The sequence below is a fragment of the Patiria miniata genome, unplaced genomic scaffold (assembly GCF_015706575.1).
Source record: "Patiria miniata isolate m_02_andy unplaced genomic scaffold, ASM1570657v1 HiC_scaffold_3, whole genome shotgun sequence".
Taxonomy (NCBI): domain Eukaryota; kingdom Metazoa; phylum Echinodermata; class Asteroidea; order Valvatida; family Asterinidae; genus Patiria; species Patiria miniata.
In genome coordinates, this window is record NW_024037069.1 from 13,526,191 (window position 1) to 13,554,112 (window position 27,922).

A 27,922-nucleotide genomic window follows, 5' to 3' on the forward strand; every position below is an offset into this window, starting at 1 on the left:
GTCACAATGCAAACCACATTAGCGACATTGAAAACCTGTAAAATGGTTGTTAGATATTTAATTGATGGGACTATGGTTCTTATTAATTGTATATGACATATTTTTTCTCTCTGACATGGTAATTTCACTTGCCATATTTCAGCCGTGTTAGTCCAAGACCTGCATCCTTTGTAAGCAAGCAGCGCCAACATGGATACAACTAAAGCATCGCTGTTTGACTGGTACTGCGGTGCCAATGCCACAGAGAATCTTGCCAGCTTCACCTTTGACCTGAACCACACCCTGTACAATGCCTGCTTTGTGGACCTCGTCTACATCTTACCACACCTCATCTTCATCTTGCTGGGCATCCTGGTGCTCTTTGTTCTAAGATGCTGCACCAGCATCCGCAAGGAGCAACACCCTTACCTCGTCCAGTTCCCCGGCCACAACATCCGCTGGGTTCTCAACTTCGTCCTCCTTACTCTAACTGTATGCGAGCTTGGAGAGGGCATCCTAACAGACATTGACGTCTACCAAGACACGTCCACCATCCCCCGCCTCTACGTCCCTGCCCTCCTCTCCCTAACCGCAGCCCTCTTGACAATGATCTACTACAACCAGATGGAGTTGTGGAGCAGACCGCACATGTCCTGGCTCCTCCTGCTCTACTGGCTGACCGCACTCGGAGTGGAGATCATCCGGTTCCTCAATCTGAACCATGATGAAGATGTCAACAATTCAATCTTCCGATATGATCTTAATATTGCTGCCGTCGTCATGTACTTCCTCTATCTGATGCTGGAAGTTTGGGTTATCATATCAAAGGTGAGCAGCTAACAAGTTTCAAAGTGTTATTACTCTGCCGTGTGTGTGTCCCTTGGCAAGAGTCTTAGTCACAACATTCAGTTGTTTCTGCAAATAAAAAGGTACAAAAAAGTAATAGGCACTGTGAAGGCAGAGATGGTAATGGTGATTGTTAGCTGTTTGTGCAGAAGTGGAAGCATCAACATATACTGCTAAGGGAGCACAGATGGTCTAAGGAATGTTTTATGGTCATGATCAGTAGATGTAATAATGTAAAACTGCCTCAATTCTTGTTAACAACGCTAAATACCTGCTTGATACAAAGAATCAGGAAAATAGTCAGAGGACATCAGACTGGATTTTCAGGTCTAGCAAAAAACAAAAAAAACAAAAATCATGTCTCTCTTAATGTACTTCTCCTATATTGTGGCTTGTCTTTTGGTACAAGATCTGCAAGTGTTGCTGTGAGGAGGAGGAGTTTCCTGAAGACCTGAAGAAGGAGGACATGAACTATCTACAAGGCTACACCAGCCTGCTGTCCTCAGCATTCTACTGGTGGCTCAACTGGATCTTCAAGAAAGGTTTCAAGCAAGCCTTGGAGCTAACTGACCTGGGCAGTCTGTCTGAGGTCCACACCACGCAGTATCAGAGGGATGCCTTCACTAGGGCACTCAAGAAAGAACAGGTACACATTCTAGCTGCTTACCAGATTGATGTGAAGTATATAACATTTCTTGCATTTTTACCCCTCAGCCGAGAGGCTCGAGGGGTATTGTCATCGCCTAGGGCGTCCGTCCGTCCGGATGTGTGTGAGTGCGTCCGTCCGTCCGTCCGGGCAGCTTAGTTTCCGGATGATAACTTAAGTAAGAAATGTTGTTTGGGGTTGTAACTTCGGTAGGGGGTTGCCCTTGGGAGTAGGCAAGTTGGGATTGGTTTTGAGGTCAAAAGGTCAAAGGTCAAGGTCACCGTGGTGAGTTAAATGTAAATGGTTTCCGGATGATAACTTGAGTTAGAAATGAGATTTTGGTGTCTAACTTTGGAAGAGGGTTGCCCTTGGGAGAAGGCAAGTTGGGATTGGTTTTGGGGTCAAAAAGTCAAAGGTCAAGGTCAGCATGGTGAGATAAAGGTAAATGGTTTCCGGATGATAACTTGAGTTAGAAATGAGATTTAGGTGTCTAACTTTGATAGGGGGTTGCCCTTGGGAGTAGGCAAGTTGGGATTGGTTTTGGGGTCAAAAGGTCAAAGGTCAAGGTCACCGTGGTGAGTTAAATGTAAATGGTTTCAGGATGATAACTTGAGTTAGAAATGAGATTTTGGTGTCTAACTTTGGTAGAGGGTTGCCCTTGGGAGTAGGCAAGTTGGGATTGGTTTTGGGGTCAAAAGGTCAAAGGTCAAGGTCACCATTGTGAGTTAAAGGTAAATGGTTTCCGGATGATAACTTGAGTTAGAAATGCGATTTTGGTGTCTAACTTTGGAAGAGGGTTCCCCTTGGGAGAAGGCAAGTTGGGATTGGTTTTGGGGTCAAAAGGTCAAAGGTCAAGGTCAGCATGGTGAGATAAAGGTAAATGGTTTCCGGATGATAACTTGAGTTAGAAATGAGATTTTGGTGTCTAACTTTGGTAGGGGGTTGCCCTTGGGAGTAGGCAAGTTGGGATTGGTTTTGGGATCAAAAGGTCAAAGGTCAAGGTCACCGTGGTGAGTTAAATGTAAATGGTTTCCGGATGATAACTTGAGTTAGAAATGAGATTTTGGTGTCCAACTTTGGTAGAGGGTTGTCCTTGGGAGTAGGCAAGTTGGGATTGGTTTTGGGGTCAAAAGGTCAAAGGTCAAGGTCAGCATGGTGAGTTAAAGGTAAATGGTTTCCGGATGATAACTTGAGTTAGAAATGAGATTTTGGTGTCTGACTGAGGTAGGGGTTTTCCCTTGGGTACAGGCAAGTTGGGATTGGTTTTGGGGTCAAAAGGTCAAAGGTCAAGGTCACCGTGGTGAGTTCAATGTAAATGGTTCCGAATGCTAACTTGAGTTAGAAATGAAATGTTGGTGTCTAACTTCGGTAGGGGGTTTCCCATTGGTACAGGCATGTTGGGACTGGTTCTGGGGTCAAAGGCCAAAGGTCAAGGTCACCACCTTGAGTTAAAGGTTAATGGTGTCCGGATGATAACTTGACTCTGGCTGAGGGGTTTCAACAGCAACGCTGTTATTTTTGCTTATGGATTCTGCACAGAAGTTACAAAAGGGAGAGTTTGATCAAGAGACACTTTTATGCATTGCTGACAGCGCCAGAGGCTCAGAGAATAATGGTCCGTGAGAGTAAAATAAGAGTAAAATTCTTTTAGCATGGAGGAATTCTCAAGTTTGTGGAGGGGTGGAGCCCCACCTGTAGGTATGCCTGTTGATATTGCTGCCCGTTGATATTGCTGCCCGTTGATATTGCTGCCCGACAATTTTCACTTCAGAATTGTTACTCGAGCTAAATCATGGGGTAAACAAGGACCAATCTCATTCTTCTGATCACTTTTTCTTCCCCTATAATTTTTTTCCCAGGCCCGAGCCAAAGCCAACGAGACATCCCTCAGTCTGTATCGTGTCTACGCCCGAGCCTTTGGCTTCCGTATCATGATTGGTGGCTTCGTCAAGTTTGCCGGTGACGCAGCCACCTTCGTACCGCCCCTCGCTCTCGCAGCAGCCATCAGATACGTCACCACTCTCTACTATCAGCACGGGGAGGGTAGTCTCATCGATCAGGTGAAATCAAAAGAGTTGGGTAGAAAATGGTTTTTGGAATAACAAGTGAACAGTGGTCTATGTTTATCTTTAGTTTTCAGTAGTAAATACTAGTATCCTGCTTGAGGGAACAATGATGTACCATGGAATATTCTTAAACCATTATATTCTGAAATTTGATTTGTCTAGCTCATGTAATGTGACCTATTCTAGATGCGTCCACTTTGAGTGTTAGTATGAAGTTGATTTCATCTTATGTATAAGATCTTTAATTAAGACTGAATGAAGTCTCTGTATGAATTTCAGACCAAGTACGTCTCAGTGACAGATTTCTTGAGTAACGGCTTTGTGTTGATCATCATCATGTTCTGGGCCAACATCATCAAGCTGTTATCCCAGCAAGGCCACTATCACATTGTCATCACTGAGTCTGCTCACATCAAGGCATCGCTACAGGTAAAGTACAAAAATGCTAAGCGGGAAAGTGGAGTCAAAAGTAATAGCAGCAAAATCCTGGTTAGCAAATATATCTGTAAAAACTGTTGACTGCACAATGAATTCCGCTTGGCAGTGTTCACAAAGAATTTCAACTTTTCTAAAGATGCACTGCAGTATTACCAGGATGTAGTCTGCCAATGACAGTTCAGACATGTTCATCCTGAATTGCTTGTTGATTGCACCAGATTGATTGCTTTCCTATACAGGTGTCCATGCCTCACTTGTTCAGACTTGCAAACTTGTTTGGTAAATTGAATTTCTCGACCGGAGATACAGCAAAAATCAATGCATTGGTGACCCATGCTCACATAACATGCTGTCTTTTCCATAAACACAGGCGGCAATATACGACAAATCGCTACGTCTCTCCAGTTACACGATGACAGGGGGCGATATGACCATGGGCCAGATCACCAATCATATGTCGGTCGACACTTCCAATGTTATGAACTCGACGCAATGGGTCCACTATGTCTGGTCCGTACCATTTGTGGTATGTTCCTTAAGAATTGTTTTTCTTGCAGAAAGATAAAATATCTTTTGCTCTGTCACAATTAACAGAAAAAAGTCCCTAAGACTCATTTTGTGGAATCAGTCAAAATTGTTGTGATTTGAAAGGATGTAATTGTCAAATTTTTGTACAGAGATTTATAAATATTTCTCAATTTGGCAGTTTCCTGTATAATTCCTTAGTAATTCCTGAATGCCTGGGGAATATCATTGAAGAATGTTGCATATATCGTCAAACTTTTGTTTTATCTTTTTCGCTGTCAGATCATCGGCTACATGGTGATTCTATACTTTGAGCTTGGAGTGGCTGCCCTGATTGGCTGTATAGTCTTCTTCGTTACCGTACCGATCCAGGTCGTCATAGCGAGGAAGACTGCCAAATACCAGAAAGCAATTATGGTAGGTCTCTGAGCAGCTCTTGTGTTTGAACGTGTCCGTTGAAAACAATTTTTTGCCCTTCCCTTTTGACCTTGACAGACTTTGAGAAACTCACAATAAGTCCATATGTGAATTGCTAGTGTAAGGCTGTGTCCAAATTACGTGGCTACGGCTGGACGTACACGGGTCTATGGCAAGTGGCTGCAACGGCTTCCATAGGCGCGTGTGTAATATCCAGCCGCAGCCAATTAAGTCATTCAGATGTGGCCTTTGGCTGGCAGTAACGCAGGGCCTAGTGCCTTTTTAATGCACCTAATAATTGAAGACATGAATTTATGCTAGTCCCAAAATATGCAGGGGACCAGTCATTACCAATAAACATCCCATAGCATTTTGGCTGGTAACCTGGGGTTTTTTTTGCTATAAGCCAAAAAAGAAAAAGATTAAGTACTTAGCATCGCCATGGAATTGGGCCCACTAACGTCAAGTTTTGGTCATGTTTAAGGTCCAAAGTTGGGATGTCTTTTTACTTTGGTGATAAAGTAAAACTGGCAACCGGACTGAATTGGAGATGGTGTCCCAGGAATGAGAATTCTCTCTGAAAGTGACAAATTAAGATCCTCACCTCTAGGTGACTTGGTTGGGGGGGGGGGAGGTTGCAAAATTTGGGAAATTTTACCAGCCAAAGAAAGGAAAAAAACTTTTCATTTCTTATAGATGATTGAGTTATCAATATATATAGTTATGGGTGAATCTTGTGTTAAGGTTCAATTTCTTTTCTTGCTACCTCAGGAAAAATCTGACGAGCGTCTGAAGCGAACCAATGAGTTGCTGCAAGGAATTAAGCTGATCAAGCTGTATGGGTGGGAAGACATGTTCTATACCTCCATCAGCAAAGTACGAGCCTTGGAGATCTTGGCTATGATGAAGGCGATGGGCTGGAGGATTCTGCTCAGTAAGCTTGAGAAATATTCATGACTTATTACGCGAAGAAGTTTGAGCCATTTTACGAGTAAGAACTATTGTTAACGATATTCTGACTATCTTTACTCCAACTCACAAAGTTGACTGTAGTAAGAGTAGTCAAGCCGAATATGCTAGGGACCGTAGTCGGTCTACCGTAGTCGGTCCCATCACTGGTTACAATAGCCACGTGCATCATAATGCATAGCAGGGAGCCAGCAGCCTTATGCAGGCATTATGCTGACTAGACATGTTTGCATATTGATACGAATGGGATAAATGACGTCACAAATCAACTACAAGTATATTAAACGTAAGCTTTTCATACGATGGATTTTTTTTGCGTTGGGGTGATGGAAGTCAATATAAGATTTTTGCCATTCACTCGACCATCGAGCTTGTGATATCCTACCGGAGTGATTTTGTATCCAATTTTCACTCGGGAGGTAGCACACTAAGAATAACAGTGCGTCGATGATAGGGCAAAACCTAATATTAAACTGAGCTTGCTCCACGTGCACGGCTAGAAGGAATGATATTGTCCTTTCAAACATCATGTATCACTTTGTTACTTATTTAGGGACTTGACTTTGTGAATAATCCAGTTAGTGTCAACAAAACTACCTCGACAAACTCATACGCTGTTGTCTCATGTCTGTCTGTCTGTCATGGTGTCTGTCTGTCATGGTGTCTTTCTGTCTGATGTCTGTGTATCACATTTTTTGTAAAAGGCCTAAAGAGCATGCCCAAGCATAAAGTGCAGTGGTTAAATGGAGAGGCTTGGTGATTGTATGCACATCCTTAAATAGTATGCTCCGATTGCACTGTCCTCTGAAGTCATGGATTTGTTTGTTTTGTTTGGCAAATTTGTTTCTTTTAGACTTTGAATAGTTATTAGAACCTAAAAATTAATGTGGCCTGACGTTGCGAACTTAGCAAGTTCTTCTTCAGAGGCTAAAACAGAAATGACAGAGGCACATACATTAACAAGGGGGTGCACACAAACATGCAGGGATGAAAGAAGAAACACAAAAGGAGGATTAGGTGGGAAAGGTGTGGAAAGATGCAGGGGAGGGTGGATGAGAGAACAAAGAAACAAAGGGAGATGGCAAACCACATGGGGTCTGGTATGAACAGGGGAGGGACCAGAAAGGGGAAGGATCAAAGGTCACAGGGAGTGGGAACGGACAAAAGAGTGTGGGAGTGGAGGGGGATTATGCGGGGGGGGGGACAGTATGGAGGTGGAAAGGGATGAAAGATGGGGGAAGATGGGTAAACACAAACAATGAAGACCAGGTGGATTATCTGTAACAGAAGACAATGGAGGAAGAAAAAGATTAATCGTTTCCAAGTTGGATGTTGAGACCATGTGGTTGAATAGTTCGAAGACGATTCATCCACACTTTCTCTCTGCTGAGGCGAACTGAGTCCTTGCGATGGCCAAGAGATTCAATGCCCTGCAAAATCATATCAGAAATGGAGTGGTTAGGCAGGTTGAAGTGATGACCAACAGGGGTGTCTAGTTTCTTGGTGTTGACCGTTGACCGGTGGGCATAGAAACGCTTCTTGAGCGTATTCTTAGTCTCACCTACATACTGCACTCCACAGACCCTGCAAGAAATGAGATATATGACATTGGGGGTGTTACAAGTGATGTTACCAATGGTTCTGTGGGTAGTGACAGAAGAGTGGCCAGAAAAGGAGTCAGACTCCTGGATATGAATCTGGCAGACAACACATCTGGAACTGCACTTGAAAGTACCATGCTGGGTGGGAGGGGATGCATCTAAGGATGGGACTTCAGCTCGAACAATCAAGTCCCGTATATTTCGAGGACGCCTGTAAGCCAATGTGGGGCCGTTGGGGATGGCGCGGGCAAGGCGATCTGAAGTATGGAGGATATGATGATTGTCATTAGTGATTTTGCGAAGGGGAGGGAGATTGGGGTGAAACGTGGTGACCAAGGGAATCATGGGTTTGGCCATGGCATCAGGGGCCTTTCCCGTGAGAGCTAGATTTCTGGGGATAGCTTTAGCTCTGGCAATGGCACGATGAACTTGACGAGAGCTGTGACATTATTAGAACATTATCTCTATAAAAACACTCCAAAATGTGTCGCTATTAGGCAAAACGTAACATTCATGATGAAAAATATGGCAAAATACCCTTTAACTGTCGATCATACAAATGTGTACGATATGAATTTCGCATTATGCATTTTGAAACCTCAGTTACTCAAACATACATCTATTAAGGACACACTGATTATTTGTAAGACACACAGCTAGCGGGTGGCACGCAAAATGCGATATCCCGCTTGTTTATGTTAATGATAATGTTAATATTACATTTCATTTATAAAAAAAAAATATTATTAATTTTTTTTGTTATTATTTTGATTGGATATTTTTTATATCTTATTATCATACCTTGCATTGTTCTTTAAACAGTATTTTCATGTTCTTGTTTTGCCGATACAGTGACTGTCACTAATGCCAGCCCTCTGATGGTCACACTTGTGGTGAGTGTCTGGTATTTTTTTTAATGGACTTATATTATGGAGATTCCTTTCTTCAGAAATCCAGGTGAAACAATTTTCTGAAGCTGACAGCACACAAAATGTTCGCTTAACAAAAACGGGTCACCGGCCAAACTGTCATGCATTGTGTATTTCTTGTAACTGCGCGGTTGCCAGCTGAATCATTCTAAGCCTATTCACTGAACAAATTCCCCAAGCAACATTTTTGGTTTGATTTTGGTCTGGTTCCGACCCACTCGTTTCACTATTCTACATCCTTTGACAGTCCTATGGCCTGTACACCAAACTGTCGGGCAAGCCCTTGACGTCGGACGTTGCGTTTGCTGCCCTCGCTGTCTTCAACCAAATGGCGCTACCGCTCATCATCATGCCTAACGTCCTTGTCGTGCACATCAACGCCATGGTCAGCACCAAGCGCCTGAGGGCGTTCTTCGAGGCGCTGGAGATTGAGAAATTGGAATCGGATGAGGAGGGTACAGAGAGTGAAGTTGGCCGAGGACTCATCAATGAAGGGGTGAGAAAAAAAAGTCTTCAGAAACTGCTCCACTTTTACCCAATGCTTATAGTTGCTCTTTGTGACAAATTTCTATTGATTTGATGGTTTATTGTTTTTATATCTTAAAGTAATGTACAGTATCAGCTGATCTGAACTCGTCGGATTGAGAATGAAAATCAAACTCAATGTTAAGGAAATTTCATGGTAAAATTTGCAGAAATTACATATGCTCGACTTTTGCAGAATTGCAGCATGAATACTTGCCATTAATTATGTCACCAATTCAGATGTGTGTTTTCTTGTGTGATGCATGCCGGTACGATGTATCACAGGTACAACAAGTGTTTCAACCCCTAACAGTCCTGAATCCTCAAATCTTAATATGATTTTGCGCACCCCCTTGGGAGTCACATGTGTAACCCTCAGGTAAAGAATGATAAAATGCCTGACCTTTGTCTCTTGTACTGATTACCGTCATCAACAAGTAGTGTTGTAGTCGAGTACATCCAGCGGCATAGCTGTGGGGGGGGGGGGGGGCTCCTATGGAAAATTGGTGAAACCCCCAGTCGCCGCCGTTCCCCCCCCCCCCCCCCCCCCGGAAATTTGGCAGTCGGAGAATAGCACAGTCCTATCAGTTACCAAGATTAGCAGGATGAACATCAAGTGCCTATTCCCCCCAACAAACTGTATTTTTGCAGTTGGCTTTTCATTTTAATGTTCCATGGAAAGCGAATATTGCCACCTACTGTCTGACATTGTTTTCCGTTTTGAATAGCACCCCTTAGGAAAAAAAAATTTCCTCCCCCCCCCCACTTTTTAATTGTATGGAGGCTGGGTGTTGTGCGGGGAAAAATACCGGACTGCCTTTCAGCACGGATGAAATTGGGCACGCCCTCCGCTGTAACCTCCAGGCCCCCCTCTTGCCCCCTAGGATGAGAACCCTGGCTACGCCGCTGAGTACATCACAAGTAATCTCGCAACTTTCCTACATATTACAAGGGATGGACAGTAACAAAGGAATGTTCTTTTCCCAGTTCATTTGAATAGTTTGTGACTTAACTAAGGACTAGATGACTTGTGATAGACTTGTGAGGACTTGTGAGGACTCAAACACAACATTGTCTTCATCATGTGTCAATGTTGCAATGTTCTCTCATATGTTATTGTCTGGTGCAGGTTGCCATGCGTCAGCCGAAACGACAGAGAGCAGAGGACAGACAGCGATTGCTGACATCATCTGATGAAGAGGACAGGATGTATGACAATCCCAGCTTACCAGATAATATTGCCAGCTTACCAGATAATATTGCAATAAGGGTAAGAAGAACACGAACGAAAATATTTTTAACAAGAATATGACATATTTAAAAAAACCAAAAAAAACCCTGCTAATTATGCCAAAAAGATTGAGTCCAGCCTGTGGCTGCATTGGCAAGCTTCAGCTGTTTGAATAAGTCCTTAATAGCTGAAAAGAGAGGAACGTGATGGGCACTAAGTATCATTGCCACACGGCATACCCAGTGTAGGGTAAAATCTCACTCAAAAGACGTCATTGATTTTTGCACAAAACACAAAATTGGTGCAACATCGGTAGGATCCAGCTAGTGCAGTAACCTTGCATACTCTTTGTGGACCTGTGAATAAAGAGGTCCACAGCATGCAGGAAGCGTGAACGCTTTGTGGACTTGCACACGTCCACACTACGTTTCCCTCTCTCTGGAAAACAGGTTTAGAAGCATTTTTGGGTTAGGTTTATCCATCGCAAAATGAAGAGAACACTCAAGGACATCATGATAAAAAACATTGGATTGAATTGGTATTCACAGTGCGAGTAAATTAGCTTTTTTCTCCATTTTTTTCTTAACTACACATATACAAAATAATGTCCACAGGAAGGTAAAATTGCGCGCATATACAGCGTGACTCACTAGCTCTCATAAACACACCGTAGGTATACAGCATCTTCTGCTCTTCTTGCATAGAGTCTGTAGGCTCTGTGCACTAACAAGAAACGGCATCTTCTTACTACCTCAGAGAGCCCCTGGTTTGTGAGTGAATAGTGGGAAGTACGCATGACTTATTGTATTTTGAATGCACACCAAGCCATAGCGTCTTTGTGTTAATTAGCATCAGGTATTGTCAGAAATGCGTTCCAATGTATTCCCCAGTAGTCTCACCATCTGTCCCTTTCTTACTATTGTCAGTGTTACAATCCTTCCTTTCCTTTCTGTCCTTACAGATCAGAGGTGATTATACATGGGACCAGACTGCAAGTACGCCAACCCTCAAAAATATCGATTTGGATATCCCAGCTGGTAAGTGACTTTATACTTACAAACTCTCTAGGTTATATCGTATTTATTCAACTGTGAATGCGAAACAGATTTGATGTCATAAAAGAGTTGAATTGAGTTCAACTTTTGTGAATTCACAACATAAAACCTTGCCTGGAAATTTTCAATGCGTTCATTTTCACGTTGTTTTTTAACCCTCCTTAGCCACAGATCTTTGTGGAGTGGAGATATGAGTTGGCATGCTGATTTGCTGCTTGTATGCAGGGTCGTTTCCAACCATGTTGTCATCTTTTAGATTCTTTAAGGAAGTTTGAGGAGTACATGAATGATGACTCCACAGAGACATCATAAAGTATATAACTTGAACAGCTTGTCATCAACCCGTTAACATTTCACATAATACATGTACCATGATAGAACAAGCCCCCTGACACAAGAATATTTCTTGTTTTGTTTCTGGGTACAGGCAAGTTGACTATGGTAGTGGGTCAGGTAGGATCAGGAAAGTCTTCCTTACTGTCTGCTATCCTGGGAGAGATGACTACAGTCTCAGGAAGAGTCCAATGGAACAGGTAAATGGAACAGGTCTTAATGGACAAAAGGTGTGGACAGGTGTCCTTAATGGAATACAGGTGTGGACAGGTGTCCTTAATGGAATACAGGTGTGGACAGGTGTCCTTAATGGAATACAGGTGTGGACAGGTGTCCTTAATGGAATACAGGTGTGGACAGGTGTCCTTAATGGAATACAGGTGTGGACAGGTGTCCTTGATGGAATACAGGTGTGGACAGGTGTCCTTATACTGCAGTTGTGGACAGGTGTCCTTGATGGAATACAGGTGTGGACAGGTGTCCTTGATGGAATACAGGTGTGGACAGGTGTCCTTGATGGAATACAGGTGTGGACAGGTGTCCTTAATGGAATACAGGTGTGGACAGGTGTCCTTGATGGAATATAGGTGTGAACATGTGTCCTTAATGGAATACAGGTGTGGACAGGTGTCCTTAATGGAATACAGGTGTGGACAGGTGTCCTTAATGGAATACAGGTGTGGACTGGTGTCCTTAATGGAATATAGGTGTGGACAGGTGTCCTTAATGGAATACAGGTGTGGACAGGTGTCCTTGATGGAATACAGATGTTTGAAACTTAAAACAGGTGGCCTTCTTCTCATGCAATCTACTTGTACTTTTCAGAAAATAGGCGAAAAATGTATAGGTCTGTCTTCATTGTGTTAAATGTGTTAATGTTGTGTATGTCTATGTCCATAATGTTTCATATGTCCATTGACTCCTGCTGTCGGCCATGTGTTGTGTCCTTTGGGAAGCCACTTTACCCCTACTTGCCATTTTACCTAAAATGATTAGGATTTTTATATTATTTACATAACATTTATTTAGATAACATTGATTTAAAATAGCCTTCCCAACTCTATCAGTATGCACCATGAAATAGACAGTCGACCAATAAGTATTAAAGATTCAATTTTGTTTGAAGACAATCTCACATGATTGCACTTGAAAATACAAGCAAGCTGTGTTCAATTCCTGTTCTTTCAAAATTGTTTCTATCATATCTATTATTTCAGGCAGTATGATTCCGTCGCTTATGGAGCTCAGAAGGCCTGGCTGTTAAATGCTTCCCTCAAAGAGAACATTCTTTTTGGAAACAAACTTGAAGAAGACAGGTACTGAATTTCAATACCACATTTTAAGAGCTTCACGTCTTCATGTGTCATTTGTTTGTTTTAATTCTTCTGATAATGAAACCAAGGATTCTTCAAACATGCACAAGCACGTGTAGCTCAGAAGATTGAAAAACGTAGTTAAGTCAGTGAAGAAATGTTCAGTTTTAGAGGTGGGAGGAAACCTGAAGGATATTTCAGGAAAAGCCACAGAATCAGGTAGGGAGTGAAAAACCTAATCCACATGACGGCCTGGGCAGGGCGAGAACACAGATCAAAGAGATGGAAGGCGAGGAAAGTACCGCTGCGCCAACCTAGCTGACTCCCTTGTTGCTAACAGATGGTTGAATATACAGGATGCATTTCAGTTCTGGGCACCGTGGCGTCATGAGATGACAGTGCAAGCTCCTTTTCCTTCTTTCCTGTCCAGGTACAAGAAGGTCATCGCTGCTTGCTCCCTGCAGCCAGATATTGACATCCTCCCAGGAGGAGATGAAACAGAGATTGGTGAGAAGGGAATCAATCTGAGTGGAGGACAGAAGCAACGAGTCAGCGTGGGTCGCACCATGTACAGCCACAACAATGTCGTCATTCTGGTGAGTCTGCAATCCTTGTTAGGATCCAAATGGATACCCGTGTACCTGTTACCCAATGGAAAATAACAGGTAACGAGTTCCATCACAAGTCCATCATAAGTAAATCATCACAAACCAGTCACGAATGACAGTGGGTGAACAGTAACAAAAGAATGCCTTTGTCAAAGCTCATTTAATGAATAGCTTGTGGCTTGAATTGGAACTTTAGGCCTTTTGATGGACTTCAGGGACTTGTGATGGACTGAGCACATCCCTGCTGTCTTAGGGACAGTGTGCCTTCCTGAGAGAGACACCTGTTTTAATTCTAGGCTTATGTTTTGAGTGTAAGCTTGCGCCACCTAAGTAAAAGCTTTTAATATTGGTTTGTGTTTTTTTCAGGATGATCCCTTGTCCGCCTTGGACATGCACGTTGGCAGTCATCTCTTCAAGGAAGGCATTGAGGACTACTTGATGAGGAAGAGTAAATGCACAGTCGTCTTGGTTACTCATCAGTTGCAGTATGCTGACAAGGCTGATAAGGTCTGGATATATTGCCTCTTAAGGCCTCATCGTACTTCATGTTAATGCAAATGCCAAGCACTTCTTGACTGACTTGAATTTCTTCAATTTGTGAAAATTCACAGTGCGTATAGTTGCCATTATGTTCCGAATTTGCTTTGCATTCGCGTAATTTCACTGGGAACTGAATTGCATATCATGAAGCGGTTGAATTCCGCCTCGATTGAAATTTGTTCATTTTTTCTCAATATGTTGGGCCTTTAGGAGGGACAGAAATGGTCGTTGCTTGTCAGAAATTTTCGATTTTTCAATTTCGATTTTTTTTTTTACATTGAGGCCAAATCACATTTTTTTATACTCAGAAAAAAAGAATACATTTGAGGGTTTACCTTGATTAAGTTTAACGTCATTTCCCAAAAAAATTAAGACAAAAACTGTTTTTCTTCATTTTTGGGGTCTGGTTTTTCTGTGGTTTTGGGTTTAATTATATTGTAAGTGGATCTCCCCTTTCAGTTTGCATATAAATTTCATTAAGCAATATCCCTGCAAGGCTCTACCAATTGGTTTTTTTTTCCATTTACTTACAGATTGTGTACATGAAAGACGGTGTGATCCGTCACCAGGGAACGCTAGAAGACATTCGAGAGGAGAACCCAGAGCTTGTAGCCAACTGGTCAGCCACGGCCAACGAAGCCGAGGAATCAGAATCAGAAGGTGAAGACGTAAAAGAAGAGAGAGCCAAGCTGGTCCGTCAAGTCTCCACTATCATGGAGGAAGAGAAGAAGGCAGGGCTAGCCAGAGGTAAGGCCACGCCAACAGCTGGCAGTAACACACGGGTGTCTATGGCAGGGTTCCCACAGTCATGGAAAAACCTGGAAAATCATCATGGAAATTACGGAAAGGTCATGGAATCCTGCACTACAAAATGAGATAGAACTGCGCAGAGGCTCTAACCGCTTTCAGGTTCGGCCTGACTCTAGAACGCCAGTTAGTTCAGAGACAAAAACAAGCATTGTTTTGCTTAAGTGGAACTAAAACCTATTCCTGTACCGAGTCCTTACCAGCTTTAATCACAGTTTCCCGGATCTTTATTTTTGTTAGCGGATTCAACACAAGCTGGTCGTCTGGTTGAGAAGGAAGAACGAGCTGAAGGCTCTGTCTCCTGGCGAATCTATCTGGTCTACATCAAACACCTGGGCTTTGGGGTCTTCTTTCTTCAACTCCTACTGCTTCTGGGCAAGAACGGCCTGGGTGTGGGCACCAACTACTGGCTGGCGGGGTGGTCGGAACATGGGAATAATCTCAACACGTCCCTGAATGGATCAGAGGTAAATAGTAAAAATATATTCGCCCCATTGAGTGTTTAATAATAAAAGTAATATCCCAAGGCGAATAATGATAGACAAAAGGTAAATAATACCAAAATATTGACCCATAACGTGGTATAGTAAAAATAATATATCCCAAGGTGAATAACACCAAACAAAGGTATATAATAACGAAATATTGACCCATCGAGTAGTGTAGTAAAAAATATATTCCAAGGTGAATAATACCAATCAAAGGTAAAAAATACCGATATATGGACCCATCAAGTGGTATAGTAAAAATGTTATATCCCAAGGTGAATAATGCCAGACTGAAGTAAATAATACCGAAATAATAACCCACCGAGTAATATCCAAAGTGAGTAATAACGAACACAAGGTAGATAATAGCAAATTGTTGCCTGCATCGAGTATTATAGTTGAACTAGTTACCCAAAGTTATTTGGTGAGCATATTTTCTCCTGAGGCAAAGCCGAGGGAACGTTGAATGTTTCACAGATCACTGATGAGCGAGGCCGTTTTTTGCACTACAAATCCAAGCAGTCAGATTTTTAGTCAGTCAGTCAGTCAGTCCGTTAGTCGGGGAGTCAGTCAGTCAGTTGGGGGGGGGGGGGAGTCAGTCGGTCAGTCAGGTCAATCAGGTCAGCAGGTCAGTCATTCAAAAGAAGATAGGCTAGTCTTTCGGGTTCATCGAATATTGTCGGATTTTGATTGAAGCTCTTGAATCAAGTTAATTGTGCCATTTCAGGATGCTTTACTTGGCTACTACCTGGGAGGCTATGCAGGCCTGTCTGTAGGCAGTATCCTAGTTGAAGCTGGTTCCTTCACGGTGATATACATTGGATCTCTCTTTGCAGCAAAGAAGCTTCATAACAGCATGCTCAATACCGTCATGAGTGCACCGCTTAGGTAAGAAATGTGTCTTGGGCCCAGTTGAGATCCTAATTTTTTGATTAAAAAAAATCTTTAATGGTGGGTGTTGGTTCAGATTTGCATTCACTTTACTTCTTTGAGTTTTTCAATGAAGAAAGCAAAAAAGAAAAACAAACTAATTATTACAAAGAAAATAAACAATCCCTTTTTTTCCGTGATCTTCAAATCCACCAAGTAGTTTTTGAGATGGGAATGTAGTGGCCAGCCACGCAGCTTGATACTCGTTGAAAGTTAAGTACAAATGATGGGTTTTGGGTTTCACGCATAGCAAAGTTTTTTAGAGAATTCAGGAAGCCTTCTAGCAAACATTCTAGCGGCATTTCAGGTTGATCATTCTTTTCCATGTCGATATCTGCATACATTGTATTTTTGTCCGTTGCACAGGATTTTTTAAACTTTTTGTATGGATTAGGTTTGAAACATGTCGTTATAAATTTTTGAATTTATTTGTTTCCAATTTTATACGCTAGGTTCTTTGACACTACCCCAATTGGGCGCATTCTCAATCGGTTCTCCTCTGACATGTCGGTCATTGACTCGGTAATGTATCCCACAATACTCTGTGATTGTAGCACGTTTTTGACGTTCTTGTGTCCTTTTCTGATGTTTTTATTCCATTGTTTTCTGATGTCTTTGTTTTTATTTACTGATGTTCTCGTTTTTTTAATGTTTTCATTCAATTTTTTCTGATGTTTTGGTTTCATATTCTGATCTTTTGTTTCATTTCCCTAGCAACTTGGAGGGACTCTGAATGGTTTCTTGATGTTTTCGATGAGCTGCCTAGTGGCTGTGCTGGTGGACGCTATCGTGACCTGGTACTTCGTCGTCGCGTTGATCCCCATCGTGTGCTTTTACCTCCTATTGGTGAAGGTCTTCATTACAACATCCAGGTAAATTGGAATTTTTTAAATAAAATTTCAAAATAGTGTTTATGCCCTCGAGAAGACTTTACAGCAATTGCCTTTTTCTTTTAAAACATCAAGGTTATTTTTATTTTCTTAGTTTGTATATTTATTTTGTACTTTTGGGGTAGGTGTAGGGGTAGGCTGGTAAAAAATGTTCATGACATTTAAGTGTTTAAGCAACCTTCCCAGCAGGATGATAGAAACAAAGTCATGATATAGTATTTGTGTTCACAAACAGGATACTTTACTGCAATTGCCTCTTTTTCATTTGAAGGCCAGCTCCTTTTAAAAGCTAAAGCAAGTTTTTGGATTTAGCAGTATTATTCTTAGCAGTATGTGCAATTGTTACAATTTGTGTGCATGATCCGGGTACTCGAATGAAATCTAAACACAGTTTGTCCAAACCTTAAAGTGAAATCATTAGGTTAAGTTAATCATTTTAATTAGATTAAAGATTAGAGGTCGTTGAAGGTCATCATGTGTCATGTGTGTGTCATCTTTTTCATTTCTGCAGGGAGTTGCAGCGTCTTGACAGCATCAATAAGTCTCCAGTCTATGCACACTTCTCTGAATCTCTGGGAGGATTGTCAACCATCAGAGCCTACAGGTGAGGCATCGTTAGACAGTTTAGGAAATTATAAGCTCTTGTTTGCGTACGTGCTCGGGTTGGACTTTAATACCATCGCAGAGGAGTGTCATGGTCTAGCGGTTAAGAGCACCGGACTCGTGCTCTGGTGTTTCAGAGGCAAAAGTGGCGTGGGTTTCGAGCCCGGGCCCGGACACTTGTGCCCTTGAGCAAGGCACTTAACAATTATTGCTTCGTCCTTCGGATGGGACGTAAAGCCAGAGGTCCCGTTTGTTGTGTAATGCAATGCATGTAAAAGAACCCAGTAACACAAGAGAAGGGCTTTGCCCCGGTGTTTCTGGCCTCCTGGTTATTAATTTATAATTATATTTGTTGGTGCAGAATTAGTCATTTCAAACAAGGAACAGCAACTTTAAATGCTTAGACAGTGATTTCTGTTTTAATAGACAGTTTACATGCTTTAAATCAATGTGTCACATTTCTGTGAAATGTAATGTCTGGAAAGAATTCTACTGAATAAATGATTTACTGAATATTATTGTCTCTTAAATAATAACAGGCAGCAGCATCGCTTCCAGAAACTCATCATCCAAAAGATTGAGTTGAGTAACCTGACTTTCCTGTACATAAACACAGGGAATAGGTGGTTGGGGACCAGACTGGTGAGTTTTTGAGATTTAAACAACGGCATCAATATCTGGGCAATTGACAACCTCACGCCTAATTACATTCAAATCACCTTTTACTCAAGATGTTAAAATTTCGAATTCAATCAATTAACAATAGCAATGGATATTCCAGATTTTGTTTCTTCAAATTCCTGCAAAACAATAAATTGAATACTTCAATTTTCAATTCCTGTAGGTAATGTCAATCTGTTCAACCTCGATGATCCTGTTGTAAAATTATCCTTTATCTTATCAAGGTATATCATTCACAAAAGTGAAACAGAATGAAATAGTGAACACTCTAACCCATTCTGAAATTATGTCGGCCCTATTATGACAGGAACTCATTGGAGCAGCCATCGTGTTATTTGCCGGTCTTGCAACCATGATCTCGGCCCTCTCAGGTGGCCTCCAGCCTAGCTTGGTGGGACTAGCAATAACATACGCTCTCAGTGTAAGTCAGAAATTGATCACAAGTTGGTCAAAAATCTATCGTAGGTCTTATACCAACTAAATCACAAGTCAATTTGCTAGTCCAGTCACAAGTAACAGGTGATTAAGAATAACAAATGAAATCCAACCTTGCTGAGACTAGCATTAACCTGTTCTCCCGTTGTAAGTCAGTCCAATAGTTGTTTCCATCACAAGTGACTCTCAAGTCAGTCCTTAAGTCCCATCATAAGACAATCACAAGGCCGTCACAAGTAAATCACAACTTCATTACAAGTCTTGTCACAGTAAATCACAAGTCATTTCAAGTTTTCAGTCGCAAGTAAATCTCAAATCGATTCAGAAGTCGCAATGTCGTCACATGTCCATTACACGTTCCTTAATGCTCCTGTCACAGGTAAATCACAAGTCCATTCGCAAGTCCATCACAATCCCTCACAAATAAATCACTAGTCAATTTGTAGTTCTAGTCACAAGGACATCACAAGACATTTCACAAGCCAGTCACAAGTAACAGGGGATTACCAAGAACAAGGGAATGCTTTTGGGCGCTTGTTAATTTTGCGGTCATTTGACATGCAGATTTCGAGCCAGTTGAACTGGGTGATCCGTATGTCAGCTAGCCTGGAGATGCAGATGAATGCCATGGAACGAGTGGAGTACTACAAGTCTGTCAAGAAAGAGGAGTATGACGGTGAGTGGACAAATGATGATGACAAATGGCAGTGACATTACAGTGACAAGTGACGGTGACAAATAACTGTCGAGACATGACAGTTATTGAGTGACGTGTGACAATGATATCTCACAATTATTGAGTGATGTAAATTTCCTTCAGTGGAAGCATATTTGTGAAAAGTGACACATTCAGCCTGACAAGTGACAAGAAATGACAAATGACATTTGTTGAGACACTTATTGATCCTTAATGAAGTGGACCAGCTCCCACGTCAATTAAGGGGGAAGGAAGGAGGAACGGTCCTCTATTTAAAGCGGACGAGTGTTCTAACAAAATATACAATTATGATGATGATGTGACGACTGTGATTTCCTAACTACAATACATTTATTCTTACATTACAACACTTCAAGCATTCAAGCCTGTGTGCACAATAAAATGTCAAAATAAATACAAAGTGTGTGTCAAAGTTCAACACATGTCTGTATAGGTATATACGCAACACATCAAAGTACAAACCTAAAATGCAACGAAACATATCTCAACTCTCATCCCGAAAATACACAATTTCCCTCACAAAATGAAGATAAAACAGAGCAATACTCACAGGGAATCTTCTATGAAATTAACCTACCACAGTGATATATCTCAGGAGCATGGCAGGAGCCATGCTCCCTACAAAAACGAGAGAATTTTCCAGACAAAATATATGTTGGTCTTCTCTGTTCGAAGCCCACAGGAGAAAACTTGTTACAAGTTGCCTTTGCGCGGGAAGCACAAAGGTCACACTATGCAAATCACCTTGCCAAACTTTGGACGAACAACAACTGAGGGCGCACTTGGTCTCCCTACATTAAAAAAGCATAATGATAAGTTAAAAGTGACATCATGATAGTGACAAAGAATGAGAAATGACAAATGACAGATATTGAGTGAGATACAAGTCTGGCAATGGCAGCAAAAGGGTTTGTGCAAAGTGACACAATGACCGTGACAAGGGACAAGAAATGACAAGTGACATTTATTGAACCCATAAAGGTCTGTGAATGGCAGTTTGAATGTCAAAATAATAGTTTGCCCTATTCAAGTAATGAAGTAATAGATAAAAGTCCACAGTGCTTTTGAAAAACCCAATACCAACAAAACATTTACACACCCTGATGCTAAAAAAATGCTTTCAAAAGGGTAGTATAGGCAGCGTCAGAAGCTCTTATCTTAGAGCTCCTGTGTGGTCTTTGACAATTACAGCTACATGAGCACATACTGGCAAAAGACATAGCTGTAGCTTTAAACAGCTGTCACTGACATTTGTAGCTTAATAAACACCTGTTACCTCATTTTGTGTTTTGGTACAGGTGTAATTGAGCCACACCATGATTGGCCAGATCAGGGTGAGATTGTCTACAAGGGTGTCTCAGCCCGATATGCTTCAGATCTTGATCCTGTGCTCCATGGTATTGATATCCACTTCAAGGCAGGAGAAAAGGTACCCTGACGTGATAGTTGAGTTTGATAACCCTAAAAATCTTCCAATGGAACTTTAAAGTAAATAGTAAAGTCTGTCATGAGCCAATGTGGCCCATCAGGTCATAGCATGAAACAACTGATAATATTTATATTCATCCTGGACGGAATGCTAGTCGCAGGCTAGTCCCACGCTAATGCCAGTACCCACTCCTGGGTGGATAGAGGCAAGTGGGTATGAAGTGGCTTGCCCAAGGACACAACATATGGTCAGCAGCTGGATTTGAACCCCTGACCCTCTGATCATGAGTCACAAACCCTAAACAATAGGCCACACTCCTCAAAAACTTGTAAGAAACATCATAAAAATGTTGATTACATTTTTACTGCAATGGAACATACTTTTCCAAAACCTTTTGAAGGATGTTGGATGGTAAATAATCACTCAATTCTATCCTTTTTTATATTGGAAACTTTTCAATAAAAGTACAAACTTTTCAATACATGTTTTGTTTTGTGCCTGAGCATATACAAGCAGAGAGCTGAAATTTGGATTTTCTCTGTTGATAGATCGGGATTTGTGGTCGGACTGGAAGCGGTAAATCATCGCTGACCCTGACCCTCTTTAGGATCATCCAGACATTTAAAGGTCAGTCCAACAGTCCTATTAATTAATGAAAATTGCATCACTGGTGTCATGGCATTACATTTATGCAAATGTTACACTGTCCATTAATGCAGGGTTCTACGATTCAGAGATACTGCTACGCTACGCATGAATGCAGGGATCTCGCACAAACAAATTCGGAAATTCTTGCCAAAGTGTTTGTAATGTTAATTGCATTCTCCATGCTTTTCAACAAATTCTATTTTTTTTCTCTTGACCACTTTTCAAGTTGTAAGTTTTGTTTCAAGCAAAGAATTCCTTTTTCGTAGGTGAACAAATCTTGTATTGCTAGAAAAAAATAGCAGTTTAGAAAGGAATCTATTTTCAAGCGGAAACTTGAAAATAGCATCGGGAATGTATCTTTAAACTTTAAAACATTGCTCGTGAACAGTTCTTTAAATTAAAGGATTCATTTCTGACCTTGACAGGGCAAATCTTGATAGACGGGGTGAATATTGCCCATCTGCCGTTGGTTGAAGTCAGACGTCGTCTGGCCATCATTCCACAGGACCCTGTACTCTTCACTGGAACCATCAGGTAATAAAGTTACCCTAAAAACTGAAGTTTGGTTCATGCTGTTTGTTTTGTAAAAGGGCACTGGGTCAGGAAAAGGTTAACATTGTGTATCAGGGAGCATTGGTTCTGAACACACCAATTTTAAATGTTTATTAATATTCAGCCTCCTACAGTTTACAATCCATATTTCACTGTTTGCATAATTCAGAAGACTTTATTCAGAAGAAATAATTTCAACTCAAAATGCTTTCCTCCTCTAAAGAGTAAAAACTGCTGACTTCCTGTCAAATAGAACAAAATAAAAACAATGTGTTTGAATGAATGTCAAGTTTTCCCGTAATGCACTGCAGATAAAGCAAAAACAAATTACTTGTTGTTAGACGATTTGTATTTTTAAATTTAAAATTGTATTCTTGTTTCCAAGGTTTAACCTTGATGCTCAGGGCGAGCATGAAGATGATGCATTATGGGAAGCCCTGGAGATTGCACAACTGAAAGATGTGGTGTCTGAGCTCGACCTCAAACTGGGTAAGATTGACTTGATTTTAATTTCACTCCTTGAATTCCCCATTATTTTTTTCTGAGCTTTTTTTACTGGACATATCTGAATGCTGATTCCCTCAGCTGGGTCTCTACCCTCACAGGTACCCATTTATACTCCTGGGTGAAGAAAGGCAATTGTAATAAAGTGTCTTGCCCAAGAACACAAGAACTAAGCTCACCATCATCCTAATCTCTCCTGAATTCCTTTCTTCCCAGATTGAAAGATGGTCCTTGACTAAACTTGCTCCATTGTGACTCTAGCCCATCCGTGGTATTCAATGCAAACAACACTTATGGGTTGTTTCCTTTTTTCCTTAGATGCCATGGTAACGGAGGGAGGTGAGAATTTCAGCGTGGGTCAGAGGCAGCTGTTTTGCTTGGCTCGTGCCTTCTTGAGGAAGACTCGCATCCTGGTCATGGATGAGGCAACCGCCTCCATCGACTTGGAAACTGTGAGTGCCTGCACCATTTCATCCTCTCTGGGTTGACCATTAATTCAACTGTTGTTGCTGGACTTCTTCCAACAAATTTTATCCTGTCCTCTTATCGGGTGCCGGTTCTTATCGGGTCTTCAAGACCGTCTTTTTTTTAATTTGACATTTTTTTCCTCCTAGGATGCCATTCTTCAAGACGTTGTAGCCTGTGCCTTCAAGGAGAGGACTGTACTCACCATAGCTGTAAGTAACAAACCCATCTCTGCCATAACACCCATAGCTGCCAACTGTTACTAATTTTTCGTAATTATTACGAATTGTTTGTTAAATTACGAAAATACGATTTGCCACTAAAACATTACGAATTTCCCATTTTCTACCTAATGAAAAAAAAATACTTGTAAAGTATCGTTTTTGACCGAAAACTTCTGGCGAAATGTCGCGATAATGGATGGACTGGTGACAAGTCTAATAAGAATGCAGTCAAGCACCTGATAGACATCGATGCAGTGTGCGCAGTGGAGTACTTGAGGACCAGACTAAAACTATTTTTCAATGGTGTGTCATTTGTGTGCATCTCGTGGATGTGTGGTTGTGTATACTGTATGTGAATACTTTTCAGTGACGATCGTGAGCACATTTGGTCGCTTTTTGCTGGGTTGAGACCATATCAGTGCGACAATTTAATCAAGGAATTTAATAAGAGTATGGTTGGAATAATTGGTATTACAGTTTGAGTTTGTCACAACGTCCAGAAAAGATAAATCAGCATGCGTTTGCAAGGTATGTTGGCGGGATATTTCTATTGCATACGGTCATGACGGTGGCCCTAAATCATTGTGTAAAAACATTGATACGAACTCGAAACTCCACATCGATAGCATGCATCTCCCAAAAAATATGCGCATATTTTATTATTGTTATTATTTATTTGACTCCAACAAAGAAATACAGACATTAAAAAAAATTAATTAAAAAAAAAAAAAAAAAAAAAAAAAATTTTTTTTTTTTTTAAATTATCTTTTAGCCTACATTACATTATTATTCACAAGAAGAAGGGTATGCACATGTATGTGTACATGTAAACCATGTACCTGTACTCGATGTTGGTAAAGCTTTTGATAAAACGAGCAGTTGAAAATGACGTGCAGGTTGATTACTAATTGGGATTTTGAAATGTTGGCAGCTATGCCAGAAAAATGTCTTCGCACTAAAAAATAACCAGGCGTGAGAAATTGAAATTCACCTTTCTGTTGAAGCCTTCCAGTCCCACAGCCACAATATCCGTGGTAATATTTTTCAGTTTCAGGCTTTCAGTGTTACCTTCAAAAACTTATTTCCATCTTTTGCAGCATCGTGTGCAAACCATCCTGGACTCAGACCACATCTTGGTTCTGCATGAGGGCAGAATTGCAGAATATGACACGCCACAGAATCTACTAGCCCAGGAAGACAGTATCTTTGCTTCCCTGGTGAAGGCCGGAACTTAAGAAGGTGGTCTGCATCGTGAAGATGGTCCTCAAGACATTGGTCATCGCTTTAGCGCTAATGCTTTCTTAGTTGTAGAAAATAAGGACGGATAGCACATTTTGTGCTTTGCATGCTGCAGAGGACTGTGTTCAGGGTATCAAATTCTGAAAATAATCAATTTGGAGATGTGTGCTTTAATTTGGAGAAGACCAAATAATGTTTCAATTTCTTGCCGATGGTTTAGACTTATCCAACAATCAAAGAAGACATTATTGAGATGGTAATATGAAAGAAAAGTTTATATTACTCTTTTCATGTTAAAAAGCTATGTTATATTATGTTTTTTTCATGGTGTTCGTAAGCGCATTACTTGTGCACAGGCTGTACGTATAAACTTGGTGCTTCTGCAACCAAAAGGTTTTTTTTTTAATTATGTGCGCAACTCCAATTAAGAATCAAGTTGCTATAGTTTCTTTGAACGTAACAAAAGTATCGATGAGTTTTCCTAAATTTGTCTGAGCTTCTTGTGGGGCACACAGCTAACCCAAACCTTTTTTTTTATATTCATCGATGAATTGGACAAATTGATGTAAAAGGTCTGCTCAAGGACACAAGCTTCACGCTTCACAGTCGTTTGAAACACTTTGATGTCTCATAAGAACACAATGTGTAGCGAGGCTCTGGACTGCCAAAAGGTTTTTATTTAGGGGAAAAGCAGCTAATGAATATAAAAATCAATTTTAGTTTTGTTGGTAGCAGTAGTGATGTTTCTAAAACACAACTAGAGGTATATGTCTGTTTAAGAACAGAACGTAGGGCTTTACTGCATTATGAATTTTTTATGAGTTTATGTTTTTTGGGGCGATGTGCAGGCTTTTAAATGATAATTGCATTAAATGCATTTAATGTCAAAGTTAGCTGCTAGCAACAAAAATATAAAAGTATAAACATTTATTAATAATCAGTTGATGACATCGTCATTTTGAAATTTGCATACTTGCAACATTACCTACCTTCCTACCAAGTTTCATGACGCCCGAACCTACCTTTATGTGTTTTTAAAAACCGTGTTATTGATGTCATCATGATGACATACATTTTTACATTGTCCAAATACATATGACCTAATAAGTCTAGTACAAAAAGAATGTCAAGTGTAGCATGTTGCGTTTGTGAGATACGGCTATGAACAAAATGTCAAAAATCCATACAAAATCATATGATGACGTCATCATGACGTCACCACAATATTCATCTATAAACATCCCGGTATGTGTTCATACAGAGTTTCAACCCAACCTTGTACTTCTGTGGATAAAGGCCATTGAAAAATGCACCTTTAAGATGATGTCACATGACACATGATGACACAACTTTGCTATAGGGACTAATGTCTATGCTACTTCTAAATGATGCATGACAAAGATGAATGCCCAAATTGGATGGGAGACAAATCGTGCACAGAGCCTATGGGATTTGGGATTGAACAAAAAGAACAAAGAAAAAAATCAGAACAAACACAAAGGCTTTTCTGCAACTTTGCAAAAAAGCCAATTATTTTTAATTTACGTTAGTTGACTTGCATGCTGGTGAATTTGTAGGTCTTGAAATTAATCAATATTGTGTGCGTTTTTGTATATATTTTTATATTTTGGGTTTCTTTTTGCTTTTGTTAAGCAATGCCCTTCTAAAGAGCAGTCGAAATAACTGACATGATTAGGTGTCACATATAGACTACACTGTCTTTAAACAATTGTGTACAATGCATTGAATGTTCGATTTTTGATATTGGAAATTGTGGTATAATATAAAATTCCCAAAAATTAATGTATGGAATACATTGGCATCATATCCAGCGGACAAGCTGGGGCATAAAGAATACTTATTATAAATCAGATACAAAAGGAACCTTTTTTATAATTTATAAATGTGGGATTTTTTTTTATTGCATACTTTTGCCATGAGTGACTTTAAGTAGTATATGAATGTGTATGTTTAATTAAATTTAATATCTGTTTATACCCAAGGAAATTGAGAAAGTATAACAATATTTAAAAACAAAATGTAACTGAAATAATAGTAAAAAAAAAAAGAAGACAAAAAAATAAAACTTTACAGAAAGAATTTAAAGACATAATTCACGTATAGCTTTGATGATTATCAGAACTGTGTTTTTTTTTCTTTCTTTTTTCGATTTTTAATCTGAAAGCTTACTTGGTATAATATTTGTAATCCTACCAATTGTCCTTTTGCATAAAATTCTGCCATGAGAAAAACATAATGTGTATAAAAGCATCACAAAATGTGTAACCGTTACATGCTGATTTCTAAAAAAAACTTGAGCACCTATTGTGATGAAATTTCACAGGTTGACTTTTTGATGATATAACTCCTGAAAAAAGACAGTTTACATAAGTGTACTTACTTATTAAACAATGCTCTACCATCCTTTTATGAAGAAATATAATGATGGAAAAAAACTTGAACGCAGATATGAATACATTCAAATATTCAAATATTTCATGATGAAACACCAAAAGTGCATTACTTCATGTATGACTACATGAATAATATTGTGGCGGGAATATCTGTGACCCGATCCGTAGTCCCTTTACCCAGACAACCTAGCTTAGGATCAATACCCCAGCAGCCGGGAATGCAGGCCCGTTTGGATGGAAATATACCGCCCTATACGCGTAGCAGCACTCACGGCACGCCCCTCAACCTCAAAGATGGACAAGGACAGACAATTAAGTACACAACAGTCAATGACCTCAATTACTGATTGATTTATTTACATAGAATCATGTCATATGATGGACCTCTCGTTAAATTATAATGTTAGCCTCTAATAAGTGATTGTCTCTGAGCCTCTCAATTATCTCTGTAGGGGTAGCCTCGCATTAGCCGCTACGGTAAGGCAGTGCTGGGCAGCACGGCAATGCCTGGCTGGGGATAGCCTCTGAATCCCGGGTAAGAACCGTACGCCTCCAGCGTTCCTGTGCGCCTCCACTCTCCCGCCCTCGACCGTTTCCAGTCGCAATCCTTCCTCGAGGCGGCGGGTAGATGAGCGCGCCCTTCCGGCTCCGTCACGTTACAATCGGCAGATCGCTGTATGTCGCTCCGCCTCCAGTAGCCTCCGCGGACTCCGTGCCTCCTTATGCCAGCCCGACTTCACCGCACCACCCAGCACACGCCCGTCAGCGCGCGCGAGCTAATTTGCCTACCGTCTCTTCCCCGCAGATGATCTCGGCGTACGCTCGGTCTACTGAGCTGTGTCTACCTGAGCTGAGTCTACATGTACGTCTCGCA

The 27,922-nt window shown here is 40.8% G+C and overlaps 1 protein-coding gene across 1 annotated transcript; it reads left to right on the forward strand.

The window, feature by feature from the left end:
* Positions 1–130: 130 nt before the first annotated feature.
* Positions 131–26,347, forward strand: LOC119737373 (ATP-binding cassette sub-family C member 8-like). The gene is made up of 31 exons (XM_038211684.1): positions 131–807; positions 1,235–1,471; positions 3,331–3,531; positions 3,817–3,966; positions 4,346–4,501; positions 4,783–4,917; positions 5,689–5,851; positions 8,340–8,380; positions 8,664–8,912; positions 10,071–10,211; positions 11,134–11,209; positions 11,655–11,760; positions 12,778–12,876; positions 13,304–13,469; positions 13,848–13,988; positions 14,555–14,768; positions 15,069–15,295; positions 16,044–16,204; positions 16,699–16,768; positions 16,961–17,118; positions 17,648–17,740; positions 18,279–18,381; positions 18,728–18,841; positions 19,420–19,531; positions 20,872–21,002; positions 21,551–21,629; positions 22,076–22,184; positions 22,588–22,691; positions 23,025–23,158; positions 23,321–23,383; positions 24,493–26,347. The coding sequence occupies exons 1-31, from the start codon at positions 190–192 to the stop codon at positions 24,628–24,630; spliced, it is 4,689 nt and encodes a 1,562-aa protein (XP_038067612.1). The 5' UTR covers positions 131–189; the 3' UTR covers positions 24,631–26,347.
* The last annotated feature ends 1,575 nt before the right edge of the window (positions 26,348–27,922 follow it).

Coding starts and splice junctions, on each gene's coding strand:
- LOC119737373 (XM_038211684.1), top strand. CDS start 190: ATGGATACAACTAAAGCATCGCTGTTTGACTGGTACTGCGGTGCCAAT. Junction 3,532..3,816: donor AGGGTAGTCTCATCGATCAG/GTGAAATCAAAA, acceptor TATGAATTTCAG/ACCAAGTACGTCTCAGTGAC. Junction 23,159..23,320: donor CCTCCATCGACTTGGAAACT/GTGAGTGCCTGC, acceptor TTTTCCTCCTAG/GATGCCATTCTTCAAGACGT.